General features: G+C 41.8%; 1 protein-coding gene across 2 annotated transcripts in view; it reads right to left on the minus strand.

The window, feature by feature from the left end:
• rps6ka5 (ribosomal protein S6 kinase, polypeptide 5) overlaps positions 1–15,000 on the minus strand; it is a 63,876-nt gene that overhangs the window by 39,425 nt on the left and 9,451 nt on the right. For both annotated transcript variants that reach the window (XM_062040981.1, XM_062040982.1), the window contains 3 exons: positions 2,614–2,685; positions 2,323–2,541; positions 2,133–2,248 (listed from right to left, as the gene is read on the minus strand). In XM_062040981.1, coding sequence (XP_061896965.1) covers positions 2,133–2,248; positions 2,323–2,541; positions 2,614–2,685 — 407 coding nt within the window. The remainder of the gene's footprint in view (positions 1–2,132; positions 2,249–2,322; positions 2,542–2,613; positions 2,686–15,000) is intronic.

Raw genomic sequence — 15,000 nt, forward strand, 5'->3', positions numbered from 1 at the left:
TCGGCCGACCCGTCTCAGGGCGGACACTCTAACCACGAGGCCACTGAGGAGGTCTAGGCCACTCCCATAAAATCCGATAAATAACCATTCAAAAAGCGTCAACAATACTCCATTTACATTTCACGCCTGGAATGTTAACCACGTATTAGTGGTATTGTTATTAGAAGCGCTAACGCAGACAGACTTTTTATAGCGGCGTGGTGATCACTTCCGTGTGTCCCTGTGTTTACATCATCTGCTCCGCCGCTCCCAGTCTGTGGAACGCTCTCCCTGACCACCTGAGGGCACCACAGACTGTGGATGCTTTTTAAAAAAGGCTTAAAAACCCTTTTTTTTTTTTAAAAAAGGCCTTTTTTATATATATATATATATATATATATATATATATATATATATATATATATATGCGTGCTAGTTCTAGCTATTAGGCTGTTCTAGTTTTTATTTTTATTATCTTTTTATTTTTTTTAAATACTGAGGTTGTTTGCTCAATGTAAAGTGCTTTTTACAAATAAAATCTATTATTATTATTATTTATTTATTTGTTTGGCATACACATATTGGATGTCTGAAACAATGTCTTGCATACTAAATCATGTTTGGAACTTTATTAGTATGTTTTATGTTCTGCTCCACCGCTCCCAGTCTGTGAAACGCTCTCCCTGACCACCTGAGGGTACCACAGACTGTGGATGCTTTTAAAAAAAGGCTGAAAAACCCTTCTTTTTAAAAAAAGCCTTTTTTTTATTTTTTTATTTTTTTTTAGATATATGCGTGCTAGTTCTAGCTATTAGGCTGTTCTAGTTTTTATTTTATTATTTTTTTAAATACACTGTAACACTTTGAGGTTGTTTGCTCAATGTAAAGTGCTTTTTAGAAATAAAATATATTATTATTATTATTTATTTATTTGTTTGGCATACACATATTGGATGTCTGAAACAATGTCTTGCATACTAAATCATGTTTGGAACTTTATTAGTATTTTTTAACGCAAAGCTTCTTATTTTGAAGTCGTTCTTTTAAAAAGGCATATTTTTTGTTAAAATTGTACTGTCTTGGGGTTCAAGCACCGCTGTTTTGTTTTGTTTTGTTTTGTTTTGTTTTGTTTTGTTTTTTAGTTAACTAAGCATGGAACAAATGCCAATGTAAAAACATATTTAAGCTACGAACAATGGGAGACCGGGCTTTCTGCTCCGCCGCTCCCAGTCTGTGGAACACTCTCCCTGACCACCTGAGGGCACCACAGACTGTGGATGCTTTTAAAAAAGGCTTAAAAACCCTTCTTTTTTAAAAAAGCCTTTTCTTTTTTTTTTTTAGATACACGCGTGCTAGTTCTAGCTATTAGGCTGTTCTAGTTTTAATTTGTATTTATTTTTATTATATTTTTATTTTTTTTAAATACACTGTAACACTTTGAGGTTGTTTGCTCAATGTAAAGTGCTTTTTACAAATAAAATATTGTATTATTATTATTTATTTATTTATTTGTTTGGCATACACACATTGGATGTCTGAAACAATGTCTTGCATACTAAATCATGTTTGGAACTTTATTAGTATTTTTTAACGCAAAGCTTCTTATTTTGAAGTTCTAATAAAGTATTTCTGATTCTGATTCTTTTAAAAAGGCATATTTTTGGTTAAAATTGTACTGTTTTTGGGGTTCAAGCACCGCTGTTTTGTTTTGTTTTTTAGTTAACTAAGCATGGAACAAATGCCAATGTAAAACATATTTAAGCTACGAACAATGGGAGACCGGGCTTTCTGCTCCGCCGCTCCCAGTCTGTGGAACGCTCTCCCTGACCACATGAGGGCACCACAGACTGTGGATGCTCTTTTAAAAAAGGCTTAAAAACCCTTCTTTTTAAAAAAAAAAAATCTTTTTTTCTTTTTTTTTTTGATAAATGCGTGCTAGTTCTAGCTATTAGTCTGTTCTAGCTTTTATTTTTATTATCTTTTTATTTTTTAATACACTGTAGCACTTTGAGGTTGTTTGCTCAATGTAAAGTGCTTTTACAAATAAAATCTATTATTATTATTACAAGTGTATGTCAACTTTTGATCGTGACTGCATGTTTTACATGTATACAAGCTGTACACGGACTACTCTCAGTGGAAAAGTATAGTACCTTGTTTAGATGCTCCAGCGCCAGCACGATCTCGCCGCTGTACAGCGCCACTTCCTGCTCCTTGAAGCGCACCCTCTGCACCAGGTGGGTGAAGAGCTCGCCGCCATTGACGTAGTCTGCAAACAGGAAGTGAACAGGAAGTGAACATCACGTTTACAACGTTCCCCCTCGCCGGGTGGGCGGCGCTGACCGAGGATGAGGTGCAGCTTGGTGTCGGTCTGGAAGGCGTAGTGGAGCGTGACGAGGAACGGGGACTGGCGGATGTGCTCCAGCACCTGCCGCTCGGACCGCGTGTGCTCGGCGGTCTTGGCCTTCTGCACGATGGTGGCCTTCTTCAGGACCTTCATGGCGTACAGCTTGCCGGCGTCGTGGCCGCTCACTTTCCTCACGAGGAACACCTTGCCGTACGCTGCAACCAGGACGAGGAGGTCATTTGGGAAGGAGTCGGGCGAGGGAAGCTTCTCGGCGAAGGACAGCTCACCTCCAGTTCCCAGCACCTTCAGGAGCTCAAAGTTCTCAATCCCCACACGCTCCACGTGGCCCGTCAGGTTAGCTGCCGGCAGGACACAAACAATCATCACCTGAGCAGACTTTCATACCAACACCATAGGGCTGGGCCATAAACAAAATATCAACATACAAAAGCCAAAAGCAGTGAAGTTGTCACGTTGTGTAAATGGTAAATAAAAAGAGAATACAATGATTTGCAAATCATTTTCAACTTATATTCAACTGAATAGACTGCAAAGTAGGGATGATGTTCGAAACCGATTCTCCCGGTTGTTTGATGAGAAAAGAACCGATTCCATGGACTCGAATCCCTTCTTGAGAACCGGTTCCCGTTATCGAGGCCACTATAGTAAAGAGAAAGAGTTGGTTCTTTATTCCAATCCATGGGAACTAGGGATGTCCGATAATGGCTTTTTGCCGATATCCGATATTCCGATATTGTCCAACTCTTTAATTACCGATACCGATATCAACCGATACCGATATCAACCGATATATGCAGTCGTGGAACTAACACATTATTATGCCTAATTTGGACAACCATGTATGGTGAAGATAAGGTACTTTTTTTTAAAATTAGTAAAATAAGATAAATAAATTAAAAACATTTTCTTGAATAAAAAAGAAAGTACAACAATATAAAAACAGTTACATAGAAACTAGTAATGAATGAAAATTAGTAAAATTAACTGTTAAAGGTTAGTACTATTAGTGGAGCAGCAGCACGCACAATCATGTGTGCTTACGGACTGTATCCCTTGCAGACTGTATTGATATATATTGATATATAATGTAGGAACCAGAATATTAATAACAGAAAGAAACAACACTTTTGTGTGAATGAGTGTAAATGGGGGGGGGGGGGGGTTTTGGGTTGGTGCACTAATTGTAAGTGTATCTTGTGTTTTTTATGTGGATTTAATTAAAAAAAAAAAAAATTTAAAATTTTTAAAAAACGATACCGATAATAAAAAAAACGATACCGATAATTTCTGATATTACATTTTAACGCATATATCGGCCGATAATATCGGCAGGCCGATATTATCGGACATCTCTAATGGGAACGAATCCCAAATGGGCAATGTTATGCTCATTTGATTGTAGACTCTTACTGACACCTTGTGGCGATATGAAAATACTACACGTCAATAGTTTGGGCACTTCCGGGTAGACGATGTTAGTCCAGTTCACGAGACAATTGAGAAGTAGACAAGTTGCGTTAGCTCTTACAAGCCTTGGAAAAGATAAGTCTGTAAGTAAACTGTTTAAAGGCCTACTGAAATTATTATTTTTTATATAAACGGGGATAGCAGATCCATTCTATGTGTCATACTTGATCATTTCGCGATATTGCCATATTTTTGCTGAAAGGATTTAGTAGAGAAAATCGACGATAAAGTTCGCAACTTTTGCTCGCTGATAAAAAAAAAAGCCTTGCCTGTAGCGGAAGTAGCGTGACGTCACAGGAGCTAGTATTCCTCACAATTCCCCGTTGTTTACAATGGCGCGAGAGATTCGGAGCGACAAAGCGACGATTACCCCATTAATTTGAGCGAGGATGAAAGATTCGTAGATGAGGAACGTTACAGTGAAGGACTTGAGAGGCAGTGATGGACGTATCTTTTTTCGCTCTGACCGTAACTTAGGTACAAGCTGGCTCATTGGATTCCGCACTCTCTCCTTTTTCTATTGTGGATCACGGATTTGTATTTCAAACCACCTCGGATACTATATCCTCTTGAAAATGAGAGTCGAGCACGCGAAACGGACATTTAAAGTGACTTTTATCTCCACGACAATACATCGGTGACACACTTAGCTACTGAGCTAACGTGATAGCATCGTTCTCAAATGAAGATAGAAACAAAAGAAATAAACCCCTGACTGGAAGGATAGACAGAAGATCAACAATACTATTACTACCTAGGTTCCATTCTAGAGGCTAACCTTTCCTGTGATAAAATGGCAACCAAGGTAATCAAAAAGGTTAACCAACGAACGAGATTTCTCTACAGAATTTCCTCTCTGGTCAACAAAAGCACCATGAGGATTCTGGCGGGAACTCTCGTTCAACCCTTTTTCGATTACGCATGCACCTCCTGGTACCCTAGCACCTCCAAAACCCTCAAATCTAAACTCCAAACATCTCAGAACAAGCTAGTCAGGTTACTTCTAGACCTCCACCCCAGATCCCACCTCACTCCTACCCACTTCTCTAAAGTGGGCTGGCTCAAGGTGGAGGACAGAGTTAAACAACTTGCACTGAGCCTAGTCTATAAAATCCGCTACACCTCCCTGATACCGAAGTACATGTCAAACTACTTCCTTAACGTAAATGACCGCCATAACCACAACACCAGGGGGTGCTCCACTAACCACGTTAAACCCAGATTCCGAACTAACAAAGGTCTTAACTCATTCTCTTTCTATGCCACATCAATGTGGAATGCGCTCCCAACAGGTATAAAAGAAAGGGCATCTCTATCCTCCTTCAAAACTGCTATAAAAGTTCACCTCCAGGCAGCTACAACCCTAAACTAACACCCTCCCCGGATTGCTAATAATCAAATGTAAACAATCAAATGCAGATTCTTTTTCTTATGCCTTCTGATCTCTCTCTCTCTCTCTCTCTCTCTCTCTCTCTCTCTCTCTCTCTCTATGTCCACTACCCCCCCACCCCCCCCCACCCCACCCCCCCTCCACACTCCTGATTGTAAATAATGTAAATAATTCAATGTGATTATCTTGTGTGATGACTGTATTATGATGATAGTATATATCTGATAGTATATATCTGTATCATGAATCAATTTAAGTGGACCCCGACTTAAACAAGTTGAAAAACTTATTCGGGTGTTACCATTTAGTGGTCAATTGTACGGAATATGTACTTCACTGTGCAACCTACTAATAAAAGTCTCAATCAATCAAAAAAAATTAAACCATGGACATGTAACTACACGGTTAAAAATTCTCAGCCTGGTAAGCCTTAACAATGCTGTTGCTAACGACGCTAAGGCTAATTCCGCAACTTAGCAACCGGACCTCACAGAACTATGATAAAAACATTAGCACTCCACCTACGCCAGCCAGCCCTCATCTTCCCATCAACAGCCGTGCTCACCTGCGTTCCAGCGTTCGACGGCGCGACGAAGGACTTCATCCGTGGGTTTGGCGGCAAGCATCGGCTAGGCGTAGTAAGTAGTCCTTGTTGTGTTGCTGTAAGTATTGTACTTAGCCGCTAATACACCGATCGATCCCACCTACAACGTTCTTCTTTGCAGCCTCCATTGTTCATTAAACAAATTGCAAAAGATTCACCAACACAGATGTCCACAATACTGTGGAATTTTGTCGAAGAAAACAAGAGGTTTCTGTATCGGGTTTGATGGGGTCCAACCACTTCCGTGGATTTTGTGACGTCACGCCCATAAATCATATCCAAAGGAGTTTTTACACCGGAAGTGTGGCGGGAATTTTAATGTCACTTTATAAGTTAACCCGGCCGTATTGGCATGTGTTGCAATGTTAAGATTTCATCATTGATATATAAACTATCAGACTGCGTGGTCGCTAGTAGTGGCTTTCAGTAGGCCTTTAACTTGTTTATGTAACTCAATATCAAGGTGGAAAGTGGTTACATTTGATAGTAAGATGTCTATTGAAAAACTATTTTTGTGCACTGTTTCAATGGATGTTTTGAGGACTTTAAATGGCTGCCAGTGGTGTATTTCCACCATCGAAATAGTTTCAACACTCAGAAGCATTTGTTTGATGATAGTACTGTATATTTGTGTGAAGCTAATATTTACATATTGTGTATTACATTTCAGTATGTTAATTGAATCACGTAGCTTATACATTTGTCATTGTGTGTATTTCTTTTTTTTTTTTTTAAATAAATAACAGTCCAGTGCAAGACAAAAGTAAAGATAGGAAAAGACAAAGCAAGATCAACAACAATAAAGAGCCTAAATGGATTAATCTGCTTTGGAACTTTATTAGACGTCTTGGATTGTTTGTTAGCTGTCTGCCTGTGTGTGTAGTTAGTATGTTCCAATAGCAGCAGAAGTGCACTTTTTGGAGAGCTGTATTATTTTCAGTTTTGTGCCCAAGGGACTGATTTTATTTAACACTATATTGTTATTTATACACCTATAGTGATCACAGAGACAGGTTGTTTTTGTGTTACTGTATATATTTGTTTTTCTGAAAAATCCCACTTAATATACTTTGTGTAACAACAGTCAATATTTATTTATTTTATTTTTTTAGGGGGGTAACAGTCAATATTTATTTTATTTTTTTAATTTTTTTTCTTATAAAATAAGAGTGAGCTTTTGTTAAACCAAATATTGTGTTTTTTTCCATATACAACAACCTATCTGGACTCGATAAGAGAATCGATAAGGAATCTGTCCGATAAGAGGATTCGATAATAGGCTCGAACTCGATAATTCCTTATCAAACATCATCCCTACTGCAAAGACAAGATATTTCATGTTCACACTGAGAAACGTTGTTATTTTTTGCAAATAATCATTAACTTGATTTCAACAAGGTCATGGAAAGCCGCAACTTGAAAAACGAAGGTTTTGGCGCCTCTTTTCTCAGAAATGGAACTAACAAGTGATGGCGATGACCGATTTTTTTTTTTTTTATCACGTGGGGTGCTTAGCAGAGTTTGTCGGAACAACAACAATTTTTTTTTTTTTTTACATAAATAAATACAATCACGTGTGTTTACGGACTGTATCCCTGCAGACTGTATTGATCTATATTGATATATAATGTATATGTTGATTTCATTTAAAAAAAAAAAAAAAAAAAAAAATTATTTATTTTTTTATTTATTTATTTTTTTAATTTCTTGTGCGGCCCGGTACCAATCGGTCCGCGGCCCGGTACCGGTCCGCGGACCGGTGGTTGGGGACCACTGTTCTACGTCATTTTTTTTTTAGACCTTCAACTCAACATCAAAACTGTCGCCGCCATTATGATGTGCAGTGCTGTTTTTAAATGACTAAGTCTGGAACTATAGACAGTATTTCAATGGTTGAAATCTGCACTTTTGGGTGTTATATGAGTTATTAAGGTAATCTAGGACACAGCAGCTCAGAATGGGAACAAAGCAGAGTGGGCGGGGCTTGTTTTCAGAGCAGCCTGTGTCAGGAACAGATGCGGAAGCAGATTTTTACAACAAATTTCTGCATAAAAGTGATAATATATCACATTGTAGGTGTTTATTACACTTTGTAGTCATATTTTGCTGTGTGTTACATTTTTGTTGTGTTTGGCTTGATTGTAAAACATACACAACTAGGGATGTCCGATAATGGCTTTTTGCCGATATCCGATATTCCGATATGTCCAACTCTTTAATTACCGATACCGATATCAACCGATACCGATATCAACCGATATATGCAGTCGTGGAATTAACACATAATTATGCCTAATTTCAGGGCCGGCCCGTGGCGTAGGCCGTATAGGCAAATGCTAAGGGCGCCGTCCATCAGGGGGCGCCACGCCAGTGCCACAAATGTTGGAGAAAAAAAAAAAAAAGTTGGTACTATTATTTCTAAATACAAAAAATAATCCCACGTTAATTAAAATGCAAAGCAAAGCCTATTTAATTGAAATATTATTTGTTACAACATTACGCCCCCTCCCCCCTTCCCCCCGCACGGTGCGCCCCCTCCCTTCCCGTATCATGACTCTTTTTGGACGTCACCATCCATCCATCCATCTTCAACCGCTTATCCGGAATCGGGTCGCGGGGACAGCAGCTCCAGCAAAGACCCCCAGACTTCCCTCTCCAGAGCAACATTTGCGACTTCCTCCTGGGGAATCCCGAAGCGTTCCCAGGCCAGAGAGGAGATGTAATCCCCCCATCTGGTCCTTGGCCTGCCGGGGGGCCTCCTCCCAGTGGGACGTGCAACAAGGACCTCCCTAGGGAGACGCTCGTGAGGCATCCGCACGAGATGCCCGAACCACCTAAGCTGGCTCCTTTCCAAGCGAAGGAGCAGCGGCTCTACTCCGAGTCTCTCTCGGGTGACTGCACTTCTCACCCTATCTCTAAGGGAGATGCCAGCCACCCTTCTGAGGAAACTCATTTCGGCCGCTTGTATCCGCGATCTTATTCTTTCGGTCATTACCCACACTTCATGACCATAGGTGAGAGTAGGAATGTAGATAGCTCGGTAGACCGAGAGCTTTGCCTTCTGACTCAGCTCCCGTTTCGTCACAACAGTGCGGCAGAGAGACTGCAATACTGCCCCAGCTGCTCCGATTCTCCGGCTGATTTCCTTCTCCATCTTTCCCTCACTCGTGAACAAGACCCCGAGATACTTAAACTCCTCCACCTGGGACAGAGTCCTGTCCCCTACCCGGACTGTACAAACCATCGGTTTCCTGCTGAGAACCATGGCCTCAGATTTGGAGATGCTGATCCTCATTCCAGCCGCTGAACACTCGGCTGCGAACCGATCCAGTGAGAGCTGAAGGTCACGAACCGAAGGTGCCATCAGGACCACATCATCTGCAAACAGCAGTGACGCAACCTTTAGCCCCCCGAGACGTATACCCTCTCCGCCATGGCCACGACTCCGCCTAGAAATCCTGTCCATGAAAATCACAAACAGGATAGGTGACAGAGCGCAGCCCTGGCGGAGACCAACCCCCACTGGAAACGGATCCGACTTACATCCAAGCACCCGGACACAACTCTCGCTTTGGTTGTACAGAGATTGGATGGCCCTCAGCAGGGTTCCCCTCACTCCGTACTCCCTCAGCACCTCCCACAAGATCTCCCGAGGGACGCGGTCATACGCCTTCTCCAAATCCACAAAACACATGTAGACTGGATAGGCATACTCCCAGGCCCTCTCCAGGATTCCCGCAAGCGTAAAGAGTTGGTCAGTTGTTCCACGACCAGGACGGAATCCACATTGCTCCTCTTGAATCTGAGGTTCGACTATCGGCCGGACCCTCCTTTCCAGTACCTTGGCGTAAACTTTCCCAGGGAGGCTGAGTAGTGTGATACCCCTGTAATTAGCACACACCCTCTGGTCCCCCTTTTTGAAAAGGGGAACCACCACCCCAGTCTGCCACTCCCTCGGCACTGTCCCAGACTTCCACGCAATGTTGAAAAGGCGTATCAACCAAGACAGCCCATCAACACCCAGAGCCTTCAGCATTTCTGGACGGATCTCGTCAACCCCCGGAGCTTTGCCACTGTGGAGTTGTCTAACTACCTCAGTGACTTCACCCCGAGAGATCGACGTCGATCCCCCATCATCCTCAGGCCCTGCTCCTATCAGGGAGGGTGTGTCTGATGTATTTGGGTTCAGGAGTTCCTCAAAGTGCTCTTTCCAACGCCCTACGACTTCCTCACTTGAAGTCAGCAAAGTCCCATCCTTGCCGTACACAGCTTGGATGGTTCCCTGCTTCCCCCTCCTGAGGTGCCGTATGGTCTTCCAGAACAGCTTTGGTGCCGCCCGATAGTCCTTCTCCATGGATTCCCCGAACTGCTCCCACACCCTCTGCTTAGCCTCGTCCACAGCCACGGCCGCTGCCCTTCGGGCCCGTCGGTACCTTGCAACTGCCTCCGGAGTCCCCTGGGATAACATACCCCGGTAGGACTCCTTCTTCAGTCGGACGGCTTCCCTGACCACCACTGTCCACCAGGGTGTTCGAGGGTTACCGCCCCTTGAGGCACCTAAGACCTTCTGGCCACAGCTCGCAGCTGCAGCTTTAGCAATAGAGGCTTTGAACACTGCCCATTCCTGTTCAATGTCCCCAACCTCCACAGGGATGGCAGAGAAGTCCCGCCGGAGGTGGGAGTTGAAGTCCTTCCGGACAGAGGACTCCTCCAAACGTTCCCAGTTCACCCGCACTACACGCTTGGGTTTGCCAGGTCTGTCCAGAGGTTTCCCCCGCCATCTAACCCAACTCACCACCAGATGGTGATCAGTTGACAGTTCAGCCCCTCTCTTCACCCGAGTGTCCAAAACATACGGCCTCAGATCAGCTGATACGATTACAAAATCGATCATTGATCTTTGGCCTAGGGTGCTCTGGTACCAGGTACACCTATGAGCATCCTTATGCTTGAACATGGTGTTTGTTATCGCAAGTCCGTGACTAGCACAGAAGTCCAATAACAATCCACCACTCAGGTTCAGATCAGGGAGACCGTTCCTCCCAATCACGCCAGTCCAAGTATCACTGTCATTGCCCACGTGCGCGTTGAAGTCCCCCAGCAAGACTATGGAATCCCCTGCCGGTGCCCCATACAGGACCCCATGCAAGGTATCCAAGAAGGCTGAATACTCTGAACTCCTGTTTGGTGCGTATGCACAAACAACAGTCAGAGTTTTCCCCCCTCCAACCCTAAGGCGAAGGGAGGCGACCCTCTTGTCCACTGGGGTGAACTCCAACGTACAGGCACTCAGCCGGGGACTCGTGAGTATCCCCACACCCGCCTGTGCCCTCACGCCCTGAGCAACTCCAGAAGTGAACAAGGTCCATCCCTTGTCCAGGAGTGTGGTTTCAGAGCCCTTGCTATGCGTAGAGGTAAGCCCCACCAGATCCAACCGGTAGCGCTCCACCTCTCGCACCAGCTCAGGCTCCTTCCCCACCAGCGTAGAGACGTTCCACGTCCCGAAAGTCAGCCTCTGCTGCCCCGAATTGGTCCGTCTGGAGCCTCCACTTTCACTGCCATCCACTTGGCAGCGCACCCGACCCCACTGGTTCCGACCGCGGGTGGTGGGCCCACGTGGCAGAGAAGATGGTGTGTCCACGTAGCTTCTTCGGGCTGTGCCCGGCCGGGCTCCGTGGCAAGCCCGGCCACCAGGCGCTCGCTGACGAGCCCTACCTCCGGGCCTAGCTCCGGAGGAGGGCCCCGGGCTTCCTCCGGGCCGGGTAACGCATCCTCTTCACTGGACGTCACCACATCAAAAAATCAACACAAGATGTCAAAACGGCCAAAACTGTCAGGTGTCTAGGGAAGAAAAAAAGAGAAAAGAAGAGGAGGAGAAACGAGAAAAAGACAGAGGTAGCAGGTATGTAACGTTAGCCTACATGAAATTATTTGTCTGTTACAGAATGTGATAGTAACCTGGCTCTTTAGCATTAAGCTAATGTTACATGATTCGGCAATTGCTAATTAATAAATAGCTAGTTCTGTTTTAACGTCGTGTTAATATTGTGGAGGGGGCTAAATTGTTACGGAAAATAATAATGTAACGTTAGGTAATTACAGTACTCCCACCTTACATTCCTCAGGGACATTTGTATTAGATCTTTTAAGCAGGTTTTTTTTTGTTTAAATTGTTATTGCCTTCTGGTTAGCTAATGTTTGCCCTGCAGGTAATCGTCACTTTTCCACCCCTTTATATATTAGGTATAGTTGTAAGCCTAGTTGTTAAAGTGCACATCATTAATGTTAATTAAGCAATATCATATGAGAGGGAATGCTGTTTTTTTAATTTGAGCACTGCTGTGATTCGGTTAAAGATAATCATAACATAACATTCTCATATAATATGTTCATTTGCTTTCTTTAAGTAAAACAAAAGGTCAAAGACAAAGCTATTCGGTTTCTTGTGAGTATATACACTTCACTGCCGATGTGGGGGGGGGGGGGGGGGCGCCACCTAAAATCTTGCATAGGGCGCCAGATTGGTTAGGGCCAGGCCTGCCTAATTTGGACAACCAGGTATGGTGAAGATAAGGTACTTTAAAAAAAAATAATAATAAAATAAAATAAGATAAATAAATTAAAAACATTTTCTTGAATAAAAAAGAAAGTAAAACAATACAAAAACAGTTACATTGAAACTAGTAATTAATGAAAATTAGTCAAATTAACTGTTAAAGGTTAGTACTATTAGTGGACCAGCAGCACGCACAATCATGTGTGCTTACGGACTGTATCCCTTGCAGACTGTATTGATATATATTGATATATAATGTAGGAACCAGAATATTAATAACAGAAAGAAACAACCCTTTTGTGTGAATGAGTGTAAATGAGTGTAAAAAAAAACAAAAACAAAAAAACCATACTGATAATAAAAAAAAAACGATACCGATAATTTTCGATATTACATTTTAACGCATTTATCGGCCGATAATCTATACACAACTATGGAGGAGCTGGTCTGAGAAGTATGTTCATATATTGTTAATATTCAGTGTTTTATTGTTCATAGTTAATATTGTAAATCCCACTTTCTTTATCATAATGTAAATTTTGGGTGTCCCATTCAGTGAAAAAAAAAAAAATAAATTCCTTTTAGTTTTTTTGAGGTGGTCCATCATAACTTTTTTAGAACTCTATTGGACATTGTGACTTTTGGTATTAGTGTTCCTGAAAAAAAGGAGACAAACACACATACTGTACAGCAGATTTTTACAGCTAAATATGTACATGTCATTTATACACACATACACATTGGCCCCCCCAGACACAGTTAAAATATTTTCACAGCTCTGGGATATGCCATATACTTGCTACTGATTAGCATTAGCGATTTTACATGGCAATTTCAACACCTCCAAATTCGGTAATGTAAACCACAACTAGGGCTGCAACAACTAATCGATTAAATCGATTAAAATCGATTTTTGAAATAGTTGCCGATTAATTTAGTCATCGATTCGTTGGATCTATGCTGTGCGCATGCGCAGAGGTTTTTTTGTTTTAATTTTTTTTTTAAATATATTTTTTAACTTTTTTTAATAAACCTTTATTTATAAACTGCAACATTTACAAACAGCTGAGAAACAATAATCAAAATAAGTATGGTGCCAGTATGCTGGGGTTTTTTTTCAATAAAATACTGGATAGGATAGAAATGTAGTTTGTCTCTTTTATCCGATTATTAATCGATTAATCGAAGTAATAATCAACAGATTAATCGATTATCAAATTAATCGTTAGTTGCAGCCCTATATACAACTAAAATGCACTTTAACAATCAAACAGGTGGTGTGTAATTGGCAGGGATGGATACCAAATTCAGTACATTTATAGGCACCGAATATCGATTCACATAAAATCAAACAAGTGCCGTATTTCGTTACCTTTATCGCACGTGACGTCGCATCCTGTTGCAGACCAAACACGGCTCACGTAAAACAATCAGTCAAGCAGCACTCAGGGTGAAGTCAGCCAAACTCCCTCTGAGTAATTTTGTAATTGTCAACGCCAACAAAGCAAGTATACTTGTAGGGCTGCAGCTAACGATTAATTTGATAATCGATTAATCTGTCGATTATTACTTCGATTAATCGATTAATAATCGGATAAAAGAGACAAACTACATTTCTATCCTTTCCAGTATTTTATTGGAAAAAAACAGCATACTGGCACCATGTTGTGGACATTGGGGGTGCAGCATACACCAATAATAACACAGAAATGTAACTCATCAGAACTGAATCAGATATTGTACACGTTTCTGTTGTGAATAATAAAGGATTCATTTTAGGCTGCCTCTGAATAATAGCATGAAATATTCCAGCACCTTCATAACGTTTAGTTATACTAAAGCGTCACTCAAATCTAAATATATTTATATAGCTTTATCGGCCCGGCTACATTGATCCTTTATGAAACCAACCTGAGATTTTTCTGTCCGTTACGTTTATTTCCAAATTGGTAACCGTGCGTTTTCTCTCTCAAAACGGAGTCAAATGTGCCGGAGACACATTATCAGCCCCGCGTTGCAACAAAGGCATAACTTTAACGTTACTCACAAAAAAGCTGAACTCATGAATGCTTGTTGCCACTATGGACTTCAAAAGTTACGTACTGTGAGTTGTTCCCTTCATCCGTGGCTCCAACATGTTTCTTCTTCAGGTGCTCCTGAAGCAATGTTGTACTTCCGTGCCATTTTGCAGGAAACACTCTTCTTTGAAGTCTTTAAAGTGAAGTGTTCCCACACTTTTGACGACTTAGGTCGTACACTTTTCTCCATTGAAGCAATAACCTCAAGATGTTTCTCCGCTAAACTATCGGTAGTGTTTTCCTGCGCCATTTTTCGAATTTTTCCAGCAAAGGAGACGGGCGTCGTCACGTGAGCTGCACATGACACATCATTGGCTAGCTTACGCCACCTCATGAGACGTAGCCTAACCACCGCCCTGGCGCTGTTTTGTACTGTTTTTGTACTTATTTTGAGTATTGTTTCTCAGCTGTTTGTAAATATTGCCGTTTATAAATAAAGTTTTATAAAAAATTTTAAAAAATAACAAAAAAAAATAACAAACAAAAAAAAAAAAAAAAAAAGCCTCCGCGCATGCGCATAGCATAGTTCCAACGAATCGATGACTAAATTAATCGCCA

Source organism: Entelurus aequoreus, linkage group LG03 (genome assembly GCF_033978785.1).
Source record: "Entelurus aequoreus isolate RoL-2023_Sb linkage group LG03, RoL_Eaeq_v1.1, whole genome shotgun sequence".
NCBI lineage: Eukaryota > Metazoa > Chordata > Actinopteri > Syngnathiformes > Syngnathidae > Entelurus > Entelurus aequoreus.